Here is a 14,840-nt window from a genome sequence, read left to right as displayed (position 1 = left end):
CCTCACAATGGCCCAGTCCTCCTAACATCATGTGCCAGTGCGTGACGGTAGCCTTCCCTACTTCCCCCCCGGGGAAAGCCAGTTAGGGAGTGTTAGGGAGCAAGGCTATCTCCACCATGTTTACTTGTGCAGGGGTGGTCACAGACAGCCCTTTATGGGTATGTCTACATTGCACTGCAGGCCTGTGCTGCCCGACTCAGGCTCAGGTTAAGGGGCTGTCTAATTGTCCTGTAGACGTTTGCTCTCAGGCTGAAGTCCAGACTCTAGAATCCTGCAAGGTGGGAGAGTCACACAGCTCGGGCTGCAGCCTGAGCCTGAAGTCTTCACATCAATTAAAAACAGCCCCTTAGCCTGAGTCATCTGGCATAGGCCAGCTGTTGGTTTTTAACTGCAGTGTAGACATACTCTCAGACTAGAATTTTTGCTAACCTCAGTCAGAGTTTTTAGAGAATCTGAGTTCAGTTCCTGGCTCTGCCAAATGATGCTTGTGTAATCTTGGGCAAATCAATTAATATCTGTGCATCAGTTCCCCATCTGTAACATGGAGATAATTATACTCCCTTTCTACCACCCTTTGTCTCATCTGTGTATAAAGTTAAACTCACATGTAAATCTTTACAGGGTCAGTCCTTGAGGCTGTCAGCTCTTTGAAAGGTACTGTCATTTACTTTTTGTATTTCCATTGCCTCGCACAACAGGTCCCTGATCTCAGTTGAGTTTCCAGGTGCTATTGTAATATAAATAATAATTTGTTAATTAACACTGGGAACCGAGACAGTTAATTGAATTGGACAAGTATAATTGTTCTGACCTTTTGTAGGTTTTGAATCTCTGGTTTAAATTGTATTGCACCCGTGTGTATGTACACAACACTTACAGAGCACCTTTCCTTTGTATAAAGGTTTTTGTAATGTAAGACAGTGCAATTTTATTTTAAAAAATCAAATATGCTTGTCATGTTTCTTGTTGAAACATGTTTAACAAGAATAGCTGCTGTTTCAACATACAGTTTGTCAATCATTGTAGTCTAGTTTGCTTGCTGATTCATTTTCTCAGTCTTACCTCTTTTATGTCACTGGGCAGACAGTAACGTAAAATAGACTTTAGTCATATTTTGTTTTTAAATAAGGAGACTGGTTTTAATTTTTTAATCAGGTAGGTTTGACCAGTTATCTGTAAGTGCTTAAAAGGATACTGTCAAATGGAAATCCCATTTGTACTTACTGTTATAAGTAACCACTGACATTACTGTAACTGAAAGAGAGAAGATTTTTTTTTAATTACTCACGTTTGTTTGCTTTGTGCATTTGACAGCACTTTGTGTGCAGGCATTTTCATGGTTATGCTGATGATGCACACCCTTCCACAGGCTCTGCAAGGAGCTGCTTACCAGTAACAGCTGCAGCAAAGCTGAAACTGAAGGGGTAGCTCTGTGCACAGAGAGAAAAATAGGAGTATGTGTGGTGGGGGTGATTTCAGGTCTGAGAAAAATACTTAAAAAGATAAAAAGATAAGAAGAAAAGCACTTTGTTAAAGGAGGGAAAACATTTTGAGCCTATTTTTCCCCAGCCTTCTGATCCTTTACCAAAAGAGGGGCTGGAGGTGAGGGTGTGGGGGACTGGGGGGACAGGAAAGCTTTAAAATTAATTAATGTTAACAAGATTGTCACTATCAACTTATTTGAGATTTTTTCCTACTCTACATCCTTTTTTACTTAAAAACAGTTTGTGGGGTTTAGATAAAATCTACATTAAGGTATTAAGCTAGACTGTCACTTCACTGTAGCTTAAAAGAAAAGACAAAAGAGAGAGTGGTTACCTGACAACTTCATAACAATGGGAAGATTTTGATATAGGCTGACTTAAAAGCCTGTTTGCCTTGGGGATAAACTTTAAAATACGATAAAGTAATTAGGGCTATACACAGTTTGCTACAAATGAGATTACTTAAGTACTGTAAATGTCTAAAAGTAGTTTAATTTTGTCTGTCTTAGAAAACAAGATGAATGGACAGTACACAGCTTATTTGAATAAGTGATGCCATTTTTAGCTTTGGTCGGGAAGTAAGGAAGGCCATTTTGATTAGATGTTGGAATAAATGAGTAATGTTCGCACCATTATTTTTAAAGAGACAAGAGTTTGCATATTACAGATTTTCCTGTTTCCTATAAACAACTTTTTAATGAAGTTTTTGAAACAAAAACATTGCTTTTTAAAAATAAATATTTCTCCTAATTACCCTTCCCCATTTCATTTGAGTGGTGCCAGATAAATTGCTGCAAGAAAGGAATAAATATTTTACTCCTCTCAATAAAGCTGGCATTCTTTTCATGCCCTGATCTAGTAATATGTTTTTGTTTAACCAGAAAGGTATAGTTTGCTTCCCTTTTCCCTCATTCGAGAATGGGAATGCCACTCTTGTGGAGAAGAGTTCAGACCATTTTTATTCTGATCTCCAAGCTGACAATATTGTAGCTATGTACTTCACCCCCAAATGTCATGACGGACACCGGGATCTTTATCAAATCTTTGTTTTTCTTAGTTATTTTGTTGTTCCTTTTTTTACATTTTCTGCAGGATATGGTAGTACATCATGTTACAGAGATCATTTGTTAGGAAAGAGTCAAACATGGCTTTTGTAAAGGGAAATCATACCTCACCAATTTATTAAAATTCTTTGAGGGGGTCAGCAAACTTGTGGACAAGGAGGATCCACTGAATGTAATCTACTTAGACTTTCAGAAAGTTTTTGACAAGGTCCCTCACCAAAGGCTCTTAAACAAAGTAAGCAATCATGGGATAAAACGGAAAGTCCTCTCATGGGTCAGTAATTGGTTGAAGGAAAGCAAACAAAGAGTAGGAATAAATGGTTTGTTTTCAGAATGGAGAGAGGTAAATAGTGGTGTCCCCCTGTGGTCTGTACTGGGACCGGTACTGTTCAACATATTTATATGATCTGGAAAAAGGGGTAAACAATGAGGTGGCAAAATTTGCGGATGATTCAAAACTATTCAAGAGAAAGAAGTCCAAAGTAGACTACGAAGAGTTACAAGGGAATCTCACAAAACTGGATGATTGGGCAACAAAATGGCAGATGAAATTCAATGCTGATAAATGGAAAGTAATGCACGTTGGGAAAGCATAATTCCAACTATACTACATACCAAATGATGGGGTCTAAATTAGCTGTTGCCACTCAAGAAAGAGATCTTGGAGTCATGGATAGTTCTCTGAAAACAGCCACTCAGTGTGCAGTGGCAGTCAAAAAAATCTAACAATGTTAGGAACGGGATAAATAAGACAGAAAATACCAGAATTCCTCTATATAAATCCATAGTATGCCTGCACTTTGAATACTGCGTGGAGATCTGGTCACCCCATCTCGAAAAAGATATTTTAGAATTGGAAAAGGTAGAAAGAAGAGCAACAAAAATGATTTAAGGGTATGGAACAGCTTCCATATGAGGAAAAATTAAAAACACTGGAACTTCTCCGTTGGGAAAAGAGACGACTAGGAGGGGATATGATAGAGGTCTATAAAATCTTGACTGGTGTGGAGAAAGTGAATAAGGAAATATTATTTACTCCTTCACATAACACAAGAAGTAGGGGGTCACTGAATGAAATTAATAGGCAGGAGGTTCAAAACAAATGAAAGAAAGTACTTCCCCTCTCAATGCATAGTCACCCTGTGGAACTCGTTGCCAGGGGATGTTGTGAAGGCCAAAACTCATGGAGGATAGGGCCATCAATGGCTATTAGCCAGGATGGGCAGGGATACAACATCATGCAATGTTTGCCAGAAGCTGTGAGCGGACAATAGAGGATGGATTACTCAATGATTGTCTGTTCTGTTCATTCCCTATGAAGTACCTGGTATTGGTCATTTTCGGAAGATGGGATACTGAGCTAGATGGATCATTGGTGTGACCCTAGCTGTACTACAACCCTGTTTTCCTTCTTCCCACATGTCTTCTCCACTTGTAAGCCCCAATGGGGAAAGAGTTAAACCACCATAAGAAAAAAAGGCTAATTATAAAATGTCCCTCCCTCCACCATGTTAGGAATTTGTTTTTGTATTGTGGTAGCATCTAGAAGTCCCAATCAGGGCCTGTTATGCAAGGCACTGTACACATACCTAACAACAACACAAATCTCTGTCCCAAAGTCTCCTTGTTTCTCCTGGGAGAGAGTAAACTGAAACAGATCTGACCATACTGGTGTAATTATGGCCCCAGGCACGTTGTGGAGGCAGAAGCAGTGCTTTCCCTTCTCCCGGGCCCAACCTGTCTGCACAAGGAGGAGAGTTAACAGCTCTGTGGTGCCTACTTCCTGCCCCCCCCCACAGGAAGCAGTGGTACTGCACAATGGTGCCAGGGATTAAAGAGGTGCATTACACCCCTCTACTCCCTTGCTCCAGTGCTCCGGATGGCAAGCAAGGCAATTGCCTAGGGACACGGGGGGCCCGACAAAGCTGAGTTATATGCTTCAGCCCCAGGTGGCGGGGCTTGGGCTTCAGACTTGTGAAAGGGGTACAGTAGTTGGGAAGGGTTGAGAAACACTGCACGAGACTATAGCAACACCTTCCAAACATACAGTAAAATGATTTTTGTCAAACAATTGAGGTTTGTGAGTTTCTTCAGATCTCCTTAAACAACACAAACAAAGAGTTTGATTGAATGATGTCAGATTGGAGGGAGGTCTCAGGTGGGATTCCACAGGGATCTGTTCTGGCTGGGTGGTGGTCAACATTGTTACTAATGCACTAAATATAGGAATACAGAGCATATTGATCAAATTTGCAGATGACACAAAGCTAAGGGGGTATTGCAAACACTTTGGAGGTTAGAGCTGAAATTCAAAGGGATCTTGATAAATTGGAGAACTGGGCTATAGAAAACATAAAATTCAACAAAGACAAATGTAAGGTGCTACACTTGGAAGAAAAGGTTTGGCAACAGCACTGCTGAAAAGGATCTGGGTGGTGGTGGATCACAACCTCTGCATGAGTCAACAGTGCAATGCTGTTGCAAAACAAAATAAAAAAAATGCATTTTTAGGTTGCATTAACAGAGGCATAGCACGCAAGTCACAGGAGGTGATGGTACCACTCAAGTCGGTGCTAGCTAGGCTCAGCTGGGTTACGGTGTCCAGTTTTGGTCACCACTGTATAAAAAGGATGTAGAGAAAATGGATCTAGAAGCGAGCGTCAACAATGATCAAAGAGAGGGAATGCAAGCCATATGAGCAAAGGCTGAAGAAATTGTTTGGAAAAGAGGCAATTAAGGGGGGACATGATAGCAGTCTTCAAATATTTGAAAGGCTGTCATAAGAAAGATGGAGAAAAATTATTCTCTTGCCACAGGGCAGAACAAGAAGCATTGGGTTCAAACTACAGCTTGGTAGATTTAGATTAAACCTCCTAACTTGTAAGAACAGAAGGACAAAGGAACAGACTGCCTTAGGGAGGTTGTGGAAGCTCTTTCACTGACATTTTTCAAAAAGAGGCTGGATAGCCATCTGTCTTGGATGGTTTAGATACACCAAATCCTGCATCTTGGCATGAGTTAGACTAGATGCCCTTCCGATCCCTCCTGACCCTATTGTTCTATGATTCCCACCTATTGTTTTCTCACTTTGTGCATAGGGGCATGCAGATGCATTTAATAACACCACAAAAATCTCCCAAGAATGTGTCACTACTCTGTGTGAAGTGACATACAGAAATACTACAGTGGTAAAATAAATGCCAGCAGTATTGTTTAGTACTGTAAGTAACAAGTAGAATGCAGTCAGATATCCCATAAGATTGTTCTTAGACCAGTGGAGAGGACAGCTTTATATCGTATACCCTGTATTTATATAATTGCAAAATTTCCATGAATCCTGAAAAAGTAGGTAAACAAATGGTAATTTTGTATTTGAAAAATTTCCTTTCTTCGTTCTCTTCACATATTTTGCCCTTTCTGCCACCACTCCATCTATTGACTTCATCAGCCACAACTTTATAAAGTAGCCACAGTAAAAACAAGTGCAAGAGTTCTGCTGTGAACATCTTGGACTAAATTAGTAATACTTTCATTGGAGGCTGAGTGGATCAACTGATTGCTTCACACTGCACTTCCAAAGATTACAGATGTTCCCATTTTTAAAAATTCTGTTGCTTAGTTTTAGTTTTTAAGATTTATTTTTATAAAATAACGTAAAATTATTTCTCGTGGTAGTATTTCGTCGCCCCTTGAATTGGGTGTTTGAGCCTTTTAAGGTTAGTAAAAAAGTAAATTGTAAAGAAAGTTGAATTAGTATGAAAATCAGAGAAGTATGAGTCTTTGCTGCCATCTCAAGGGCTTTGTGGCTTGTGAAGTGTTTCTCTTCAATCTAGGTCATGGGTTAAATAGCACATACTGTGGGAAATCATGTATCATCCTGAATATCAAGTAACACTCCAGTATTTGCAGCTTGTGTGGATTTATTCCAAATGCCAGCGTTTCTAGCCTGTTGTAACAGGGATTATTGCATTCTGGCTGAAGTCTGTGGCATAAAAATAAAAAAAAGCTGCAAACTGAGCACTCCCAATTTACATGTTAAGAACCAGTTAAATGAAGCAGTGTTGGAATTGTTCATTTCAAAGTGTGTGTATCTTTTAGTCCAAATTAGAGTATGGGATTTTTCAGGATTTGCTGTTGAAAAGGTTGATCAAAGAACAGTGAAAAAGAAGAAAATAGGACCATGAGGGACTGCTGTAGTTCTGAAAATAAAAATGTAATTACTAGGTTTCTCCCCCCCCACACACAACTACAATAGAGAAGTAATTTATTAATATCTCTAATTGCTGCTGTGGAAGTAGGTAGAACTTTGAAATTAGTTAGATAAATATTACTTTTAAGGAGAATATCTTTTACTTCAAAATGTGTTGTAATTACAGAATTTTAGATTGCATTGGCAAGTTCTGCTTCTGCCTTTTACCTTAGTAGAACAGAACAGCTTGTTACAATGGACGTCAGCCTTTTAGTTGAAGACATTGCTTCAGTTTTCACCTGACATACCATTGGTGACATAGAGCAGAGGGCTGTATAAAATTACAAAACTTGTAATAGACTTTTCTACCATTTAAAAAATGTAAGTGTGCAACCAAACTGTGATGGTACAAGCTGACGGTTTTGAACAGAACTGTTAGTGACCATTTGAAAAGCGCAATGCAGGCAGTTGTGTTCACACAAAGCAAAGAATAAACCTCTGTTTATGAATGTTCACTGATTTCAACAGGCTTTTCAGAAGCTCTGCATATTAAAATTCATGGCACATAGAATACATACATATTAATTATAGCAGTACAGTTCAGCAACATGTGCATGATCTGGTTCTCCATCTTTCTCCTGTACTTCTGTACTAGAATAAGAAGTATTTTCCTAGTGTTCCTAGTGTATTTTAGGAGATGTTTATATTCTGTCACTTTGAAAAATCTGTTGTGGTTGATTTTTCAACACTTTTCATCTTGTAAGAAATATATAAAAATCATGGAAATGCTTCAGCTTTTTTGGATTACTGCGTGATGACCCTCATTGCTTTTGAGACTGTGAGGAGTTAGACACGTACAGACGGCAATTGTTTATATGAGCAATTAGTGGAAGGTATAATTGGTAGGTAGTACTAGCAGCTTATGATGTATGAGCAATTGCTTAATTCCTTCCAATTTTTTTTAAATGGGGGTTTGGCTGTCTTTTAAGTATGTTGCCATTTCAAACATTGCTGTTTGAGCTTTTTTTGTGATTTTTGTTTAAAGATTAATAACTATTTATTGAGGTTTTATGCATACAGTTTAATGCAGTGAATATTGTATTCCATTTCTCTTGCGTTTAGCCTTCTTACATATCAGCAACTGAATTTAGAAGTATAGTTTTCTGACCAACAGCATGCTGTTTAAACAGCATACCATTTAAACATAGAAATTCTATTGTGACAGTTGTATGAACATTCTTTAGACTTATACCAAATATGTAACTAATGTTAGTATGTCCATGGGGTATGGCACCAAATTTCCTTAATAAAAATGTTTGTTTTAACCATGTGAATTAACTGGATTCATAATGTTTGAAAGGCTGGATGTTTAAGATATTAGTTTCTGATATTCTAATGAAGAGGCAAGTTCAGCCTGCTATTTAGTCTGAGCTTTTTACTGAAGCGTTTAACATTCTAATATATTATATATTGCCTTGTAGATGAGCCAAGTAGCCCTAGTATTGACCATGATATTGCACACATTCCTGCTTCTGCTGTCATTTCTGCATCTGCCTCTCAAGCTCCCACTATAACAACAGTTCCTCCCAGTCCCACATCTTCAGTTCCTTTAATTCGACGTCAGCTATCCCATGACCATGGTAAGTTGTTGTTTTTTTTTTGTTTTTTTTTTTGTTTATAAACAAAACTTTTTTCTTTTAAAATTTTGTTTTCTTTGCAGGGAAGATATGGCAGCTTATAAAGTTTTATTGCTTCAAACAGTCAAAACATAAAATGTCATTGAAGCTGATTAGTGTTTGATCATTTTGATTGACTTGCAGAATCTATCAGGCCTACTATATTGGATGGTCAATCTCCTGCAAAAACTGAGAGATCCAAGTCTTATGATGAAGGATTGGATGACTATAGAGAAGACGGGAAATTGTAAGTCCTGAACAAATCTGTGTGAGCGCGAACAGGCATATGCACTTTTTCTATTAAAAAGTATACAGACTGTTCATTGATAATACCTACTTCTCTCTCCCAACAGGTCTATTAAACATGTATCTAGTTTAAAGGGAATCAAGGTTAGTAACATATTTAACAATATTATAAGAGTTATGTTTGCTAATATGAGTTTTTGTGCTGGATCACATGTGAAATTCATGGCAATTTGTTTACCTATCAGATCATTTTAAAATGATTTTGATGCCAGATATATTTTTTCCTAAAAGGCACCATACTGTGATAAGTTAATAAATGTGAACTGCTCCTCTTCAGTTTCTCTATTTTTTTTTTAAAGGTACTTTAAAATGCATTAGACTTGTTTTATAGCTGAACAAAAGGCTTTTTTTCATTTTCTGCAGCATCTCACATCTGAGCAATAATATATGATGCACGCAAAGACAAAAATATCAAAAAATAAAGGTGAAATGTCTCAAGAATTACATAGGCTTGAATAGTGTGTGAATTCACAGTTGATCATTTTGTACTAATGAAATAGTAGAAACCTTCATAGCCTGATAAGTATTTCCTTGCACCATACACTGAGGAAACCTTCACACAGAGATGGGGGAGGGTGGAGAAAAGAGGGGGAAATTACCTAAATATAGACTTCTACTGAAAAATCTATTTAGAGGACCTCTTGATATTCTGACTCTTATTTTTCTTTAGGTCCCAGACAGCCAAAAATCTTTAGAAGACTCTGGATCCAGAAAAGATTCCTCTTCAGAGGTCTTTGGTGATGCCTCCAAGGAAGGATGGCTCTATTTTCGACAGCTTGTTTCAGACAAGGGAAAGGTATTGTGCTTTCTAACATATATAAAAGATAAATATAAAAAATACAACTGCCACAACTGAGGGTAAGAAAAGTCAAGCTGTAGGCAAGAGATGTTCCTTGTGTGCAGTAAAACATTATGTAATGGGCACTAGCAAAAGTGACATTAAACATTTAGCTTTAATCGAGCAACTTCTACATGTTCTTTCATAGATTATATTCTTAGCTGCCCTCATTTCTGTTGGTTTAAATTCAGAGCAATAGTGAGTAATTTCACATCTCAGACCTAGTTATTTAGTGCAAATAATCAACTGCTGGAAAGCTGGGAGTGCAGATTTTTCTTATGCTAACAGGGGGACAGATTTGTATTTACATCATTTTGAAGTTGAACAAACCTCATGGACCTGCTGGAAATTCATAGGCCAAGATTTTCAAAGATGAAAGAGCCTGATGTTCAGAGGGGAAGGGAGGTGGCTCAGCGCTTCTTACAGTCAAGCCTTTCGAAGGTGACATAAATGGGGCACCCAGTCACTTGAAAATCTTGGTTATAATGCCTGCTAATTCTGTAACCATCCCTTAAAATTTCTGATCCTTTTGCTACTGTCACATTTGCGCACACACACATTATTATACGTTCAGGTAGGAGGGACAGTTGAGAAATTTGCCCTTTCCCTTGATGCAAAGCGGTCAGTGACTAGTACATTTATTATACAAAAGTTGAGTGTTCTGTGCCACCCTGTGTTCAATCATTGTGTTCTAAAAGTTTTATATGTGGCTTATAACTAGGTAACAATAACGGGCTATACGCACAAACAAACTGGTTCATATTTTCCAGCGAGTTGGTGGCAGCATTCGGCCATGGAAACAAATGTATGTTGTTCTTCGAGGTCATTCACTTTATTTATACAAGGATAAAAAAGAGCAGACAACTCCATCTGAAGAAGAACAACCTATCAGTATCAATGCGTGTTTGATAGATATCTCATACAGTGAAACCAAGAGGAAAAATGTATTTCGGCTTACCACATCAGACTGCGAGTATCTGTTTCAGGCTGAAGACCGAGATGACATGTTAGCATGGATTAAGGCTATACAAGACAATAGCAACCTCAATGATAAGGTAGCTATATAATATCTCATGTACAATCTTACATGCTGTTTTCTTCTGTTGTATTTTCTTTTAATCATTAGACTTTTTTATATATAATAGGACAAATATATTTTTCTGTTTCTGGTTGACACTAAATTGAAATATGCATTAGGGAGTAAATGAAAAACTGCAGTGAAATTAGATACCCATATAACTACATCTATTTACATAGAAGAATAAATTCTTAATCTGTCTTTGAAGTTTAAATATCCCATAAAGTAATTGAGCTAGTAAAAAGCTGGCATTTTAATAATCTGATGTTTAGTTAATCTATACTTAACTTTAGAAGTCGTAAAATAAGTTTTGCCCACTAAAATGTTGTTGTTTAAAAATCACTGTTAATTTAACTACAAATATATTTTAAGTTACACTGTACAATACCTGTTAAAATCCAATGTAATCAGATGGAAGCAGTAATTTCTGGCCTATTCTGTCCCAACAGACTCCTGTTGGGAAGTAGCAGTTTAGGAACAAGTATCGAGGGGTAGCCGTGTTAGTCTGTATCCACAAAAACAAAAAGGAGTCCAGTGGCTCCTTAAAGACTAACAGAAAGGAACAGTTTTCACTTAGATACTTTGCACCATTAAATAGTTACATAGTGAAACAATGACAGGTATTTCAAAAAACTGTTTTGTAACTTTCATATTCATTTAAATAAATTACAATAAACATATTAGAAGACAGAGCATGTTGTATGCATATGCACACATGCATATTCTATATAAATGTTGATATCTGTTTCTATACATATTGAATTTGTAAAACATTTTTTATATGTATTTTTGATAGGTTTACATTTTTGTTCTGGGGAAAAAAAGTGCTTCCATGATGCTTTTTAATTACAGCTGTTTGTAATTCCATTCTATTCCGTTTTAGAATAGTTTGCCTAGGGAAGGTGGATTATAAGCAGAATTTTGGTGAGGTGGTTAAAAGCATTTGTTAAGTAGCCAGCCATATGATAAATTGTAGAACTTTCAGTGCCACATATGTGGGTATGGAGGTATTGTATGTGTATAGATTGAGATTTTTCAGAACAGTGTCCGGAATATAGTCACACATCTTCTATTAAAATGGCAGCTTATTGAAAATCTGTGGCTAAATCCTCTGCACTTCTTTGAAAACACCTATCATAGCAGTTACTTATAACTGATCACCGCAGCTTTTCTTTAATCTTTCAAACAATGTCCTTATTTTTTCTTTTGAAATATATTTGAATATAGTGTCTGTTCCAAAGAATATCCATTACATTTTAGCTGTACTGGAATTGAACTTGACAACTACCCAGTGTATGTTATCTGATTATGGGAATAGTTGTGTGTATTCTAAAGGTGGTTAGATAAGCTTTTGCAATGGTATTATCAAAACTAGGATTATGAAGTAGATCTTGATTGATTTTACAGGATACTGGTGTCACTAGTAGGGACCTAATTAGCCGGAGGATTAAAGAATATAGCACAATGATGAGGTAAGCAGTCTATATGCAGCTGGCAGGTTGTTTTTTTTGCCTGGTTCCTAGCTTCTCTGTACCAAGTAATGCCTTATTTCAGTTCTTCCAGCAGCAAAACAGAGCCCTCCCCCAAAACACCTCGCCAGAGTCTCAGTATCAGGCAAACATTTCTTGGCACTAAAACAGAACAAAGGACCCAAAGTCCTCACTCTCCCAAGGAGGAGTCAGAAAGGAAGCTGCTCACTAAAGGTGTGTATACTACATACATTATTGTTGGCTAAACCTATAAAAAATTAACATTGTAGAAGGCCAAATGTTCAGGACATAAGAGTTGCTTTAGCCCATTTCTTCGGATACGTGAACATACAGATGCAAACAAGCATTAACTATTTTTTTGAGCTGTATTTAGAATCACTGACCGTCTGTGGGCTTGTCTTCACTACCATGTTACATCAGCGCAACTGCGCTGATGTAGCACATCTGGTCAAGACATGTTCTGTTGATGGGAGAGCATCTCCTGCCAACATAGTGCAGTGTAGACACTGCTTTAAGTCGATGCAACTTATGTCACTCAGGGGTGGTTTTTTCAGGCCCTTGAAGATCTGTATTGAAGTCTTCTTTGAGGTAAGTCTTGGCTCTTTTCCTGCAACTGTCTGTAGTGACAGCAGCAATAGACTACACCAGTGTTGTGCTTCTCACAGCTAAGCTCTACTAAGCTTATGCCTTGCTTCAGAAGATTCTTATCTAGCACTAGTCTTTCCCTCCCCGGTTGACCTGCAAATGACTAGGTAGAACCATTTTTAAACTATTGTTAAGAAAACGAAATTTTTCTGTAAAACCTTTTATAATGTTAGAGGATTTTCTTGCCCCATGGATTTAAAGTACCGAAAGGAAAACGCATTATTTTGGGTGGGAAAAGGTATTATTTTTCCCAGAGCAAGAAATTAAACTCTGCTGAGCTCTTTCTGAGGTGCCAACGTATTAAATTTCACAGATGAGTGAGCTGCAACTGTAAGCGTATATCAATAATTGATCTCCAACTGGTAAAGTCTCAGGCCAACGTTTTTAAAGGGAGTTGTTGGTGCACAGCACTGCTGAAAGTCAGACCGCTAATTTAAGTGACTGAGCACTCAGGTTTGAACATGTGCGCCTGAACTCCGAGAAGGAATTCCGTTTTGTTCCCCAAACAAGTTTTCCTTTATACGGGCTATCGTTCTCAGACAGTATTATATACTAAAACTGCAGTCGCATTTTTCTGGAGAGATAGTGATGAGTAACCTTCAGGATCTTAAACAGCATTATTTCTCCAGAAACCTCTGAATAAGAGGACAGGATTACATCAGGAGAATTATAGAGCTAGTACAGCCTCACTTACCTGTATCTTTGAGGGGAACCAAACACTGTGCATATGACTGAGTTTTAGCAATTGATACTGCATCTGTCTAAGGGTAAAATTTTTCAAAAGCATCCAAGTCCCATTTTCAAAAGTGACTTAAGCACTTAGAAGCCTGAGTTCCATTGATTTTCAGTGAGACTTGGGCTCCTAAGTCATTTCTGAAAATGAGACTTGGACGCTTTTGAAAACTTTGCCATTAGCATAATTAAGTCACATAGTGCAAGCCACACCTCTTCAGCTGTTTCTAGCCCTAAGACTAGAAAAGTGGTGGTTCTTCGAGTGCTTGCTCATGACAATTCCATTCTAGGTGTGCGTATTCCCACATGCAGAGTCATTGGATATTTTTGCCTTAGTGGTATCCATAGGGTTGGCTGTGATGCCCCCTTGAGTTCCACACTCATGCGTTGGTATATCAGGCGCTGCCAGCCCTACGTGCTCTCAGTTCCTTCTTACCGCCTATGGTGGTTAGCCAGAGCGCCTTTTCCTTACACAGCAAGGGCTAGCGGTTTCATCTCTCCTGACTTTGAGCCTTAGGGCCTTGTAAATTGTTTGTTTATAGTAGTTAGTGTTAAGCACTTGTCAAGTGTAGTTAGAAGTTAGAGTCCCAATGGGGACTTCGCCCCAGGCAGGGAATGCCCCTGTCTCAGGTGTTTAAACCCAGCTTGGACTGCAACGGGCCTATCCCTGTTAGTGACCCCCCCACTGCAGTTGCCTCAAGGCCTTGGGGGAATCACATGTGAAAGACAAGTGTCGTGTGTAAAAACTTTCAACCCAGAAAGAGTGCAACATCCGTTTGAGGGCCCTCCTCATGGAGGCTGCTCTCCACCTGGCTTCTGAGCCATCCCGGCTGGACTCTACTCCTAGTACGTTGGTCTCAGTGCATAGCATACCCCCAGCACCGGGCTCTGCCTGGCAGCATTCTCCTTCACCAGTCCCCAGAAAGCAGACCAAGAAACATGGTTCCCTGGCACCAGGCAAGAAAGGCTATGGGGTATTGGGCAAAGGACTCAGTTCGGGCCACCCATCCACACCGGAGCCACATGGACATGCCTCCCTAGTCGGTGCCCTTAGTCCCCCCAAAGGATCTACCGCTGAATCCCAGAAGCAGTAGGGGAACCAGTCTTGTGGCAAGATTGATGCCTTCCCAAGCTCTCCTGGCACCTAGAGAACAGAGGCCTTTACAAGAGCTGCTGGTACCACGTGTGCCCCCTACGAGGGCAAGCCAGCTGCCAAGACCCCCCAGAGGCAGTTGAATGCCGCTGATGTCCTGAGCCAAGGCAGCGCTCTCCGACTTTGCGCCGCAGATCTCTGGCTTTGCAGCTCAGATCTTCGGGGCTTGCACTAGATCACAGGCA

General features: G+C 38.9%; 1 protein-coding gene across 9 annotated transcripts in view; it reads left to right on the top strand.

The window, feature by feature from the left end:
• The window catches only part of ARHGAP21 (Rho GTPase activating protein 21), a 195,531-nt gene that overhangs the window by 160,637 nt on the left and 20,054 nt on the right, over window positions 1–14,840 (top strand). For all 9 annotated transcript variants that reach the window (XM_073334265.1, XM_073334269.1, XM_073334264.1 and 6 more), the window contains 7 exons: window positions 8,219–8,377; window positions 8,558–8,660; window positions 8,767–8,803; window positions 9,390–9,515; window positions 10,328–10,612; window positions 12,043–12,107; window positions 12,190–12,338. In XM_073334265.1, coding sequence (XP_073190366.1) covers window positions 8,219–8,377; window positions 8,558–8,660; window positions 8,767–8,803; window positions 9,390–9,515; window positions 10,328–10,612; window positions 12,043–12,107; window positions 12,190–12,338 — 924 coding nt within the window. The remainder of the gene's footprint in view (window positions 1–8,218; window positions 8,378–8,557; window positions 8,661–8,766; window positions 8,804–9,389; window positions 9,516–10,327; window positions 10,613–12,042; window positions 12,108–12,189; window positions 12,339–14,840) is intronic.

The sequence above is a fragment of the Lepidochelys kempii genome, chromosome 2 (genome assembly GCF_965140265.1).
Source record: "Lepidochelys kempii isolate rLepKem1 chromosome 2, rLepKem1.hap2, whole genome shotgun sequence".
NCBI classification, from domain to species: domain Eukaryota; kingdom Metazoa; phylum Chordata; order Testudines; family Cheloniidae; genus Lepidochelys; species Lepidochelys kempii.
Note: the sequence above shows the minus strand (reverse complement) of the source record. Positions and strands in the feature narration are given on the sequence as shown.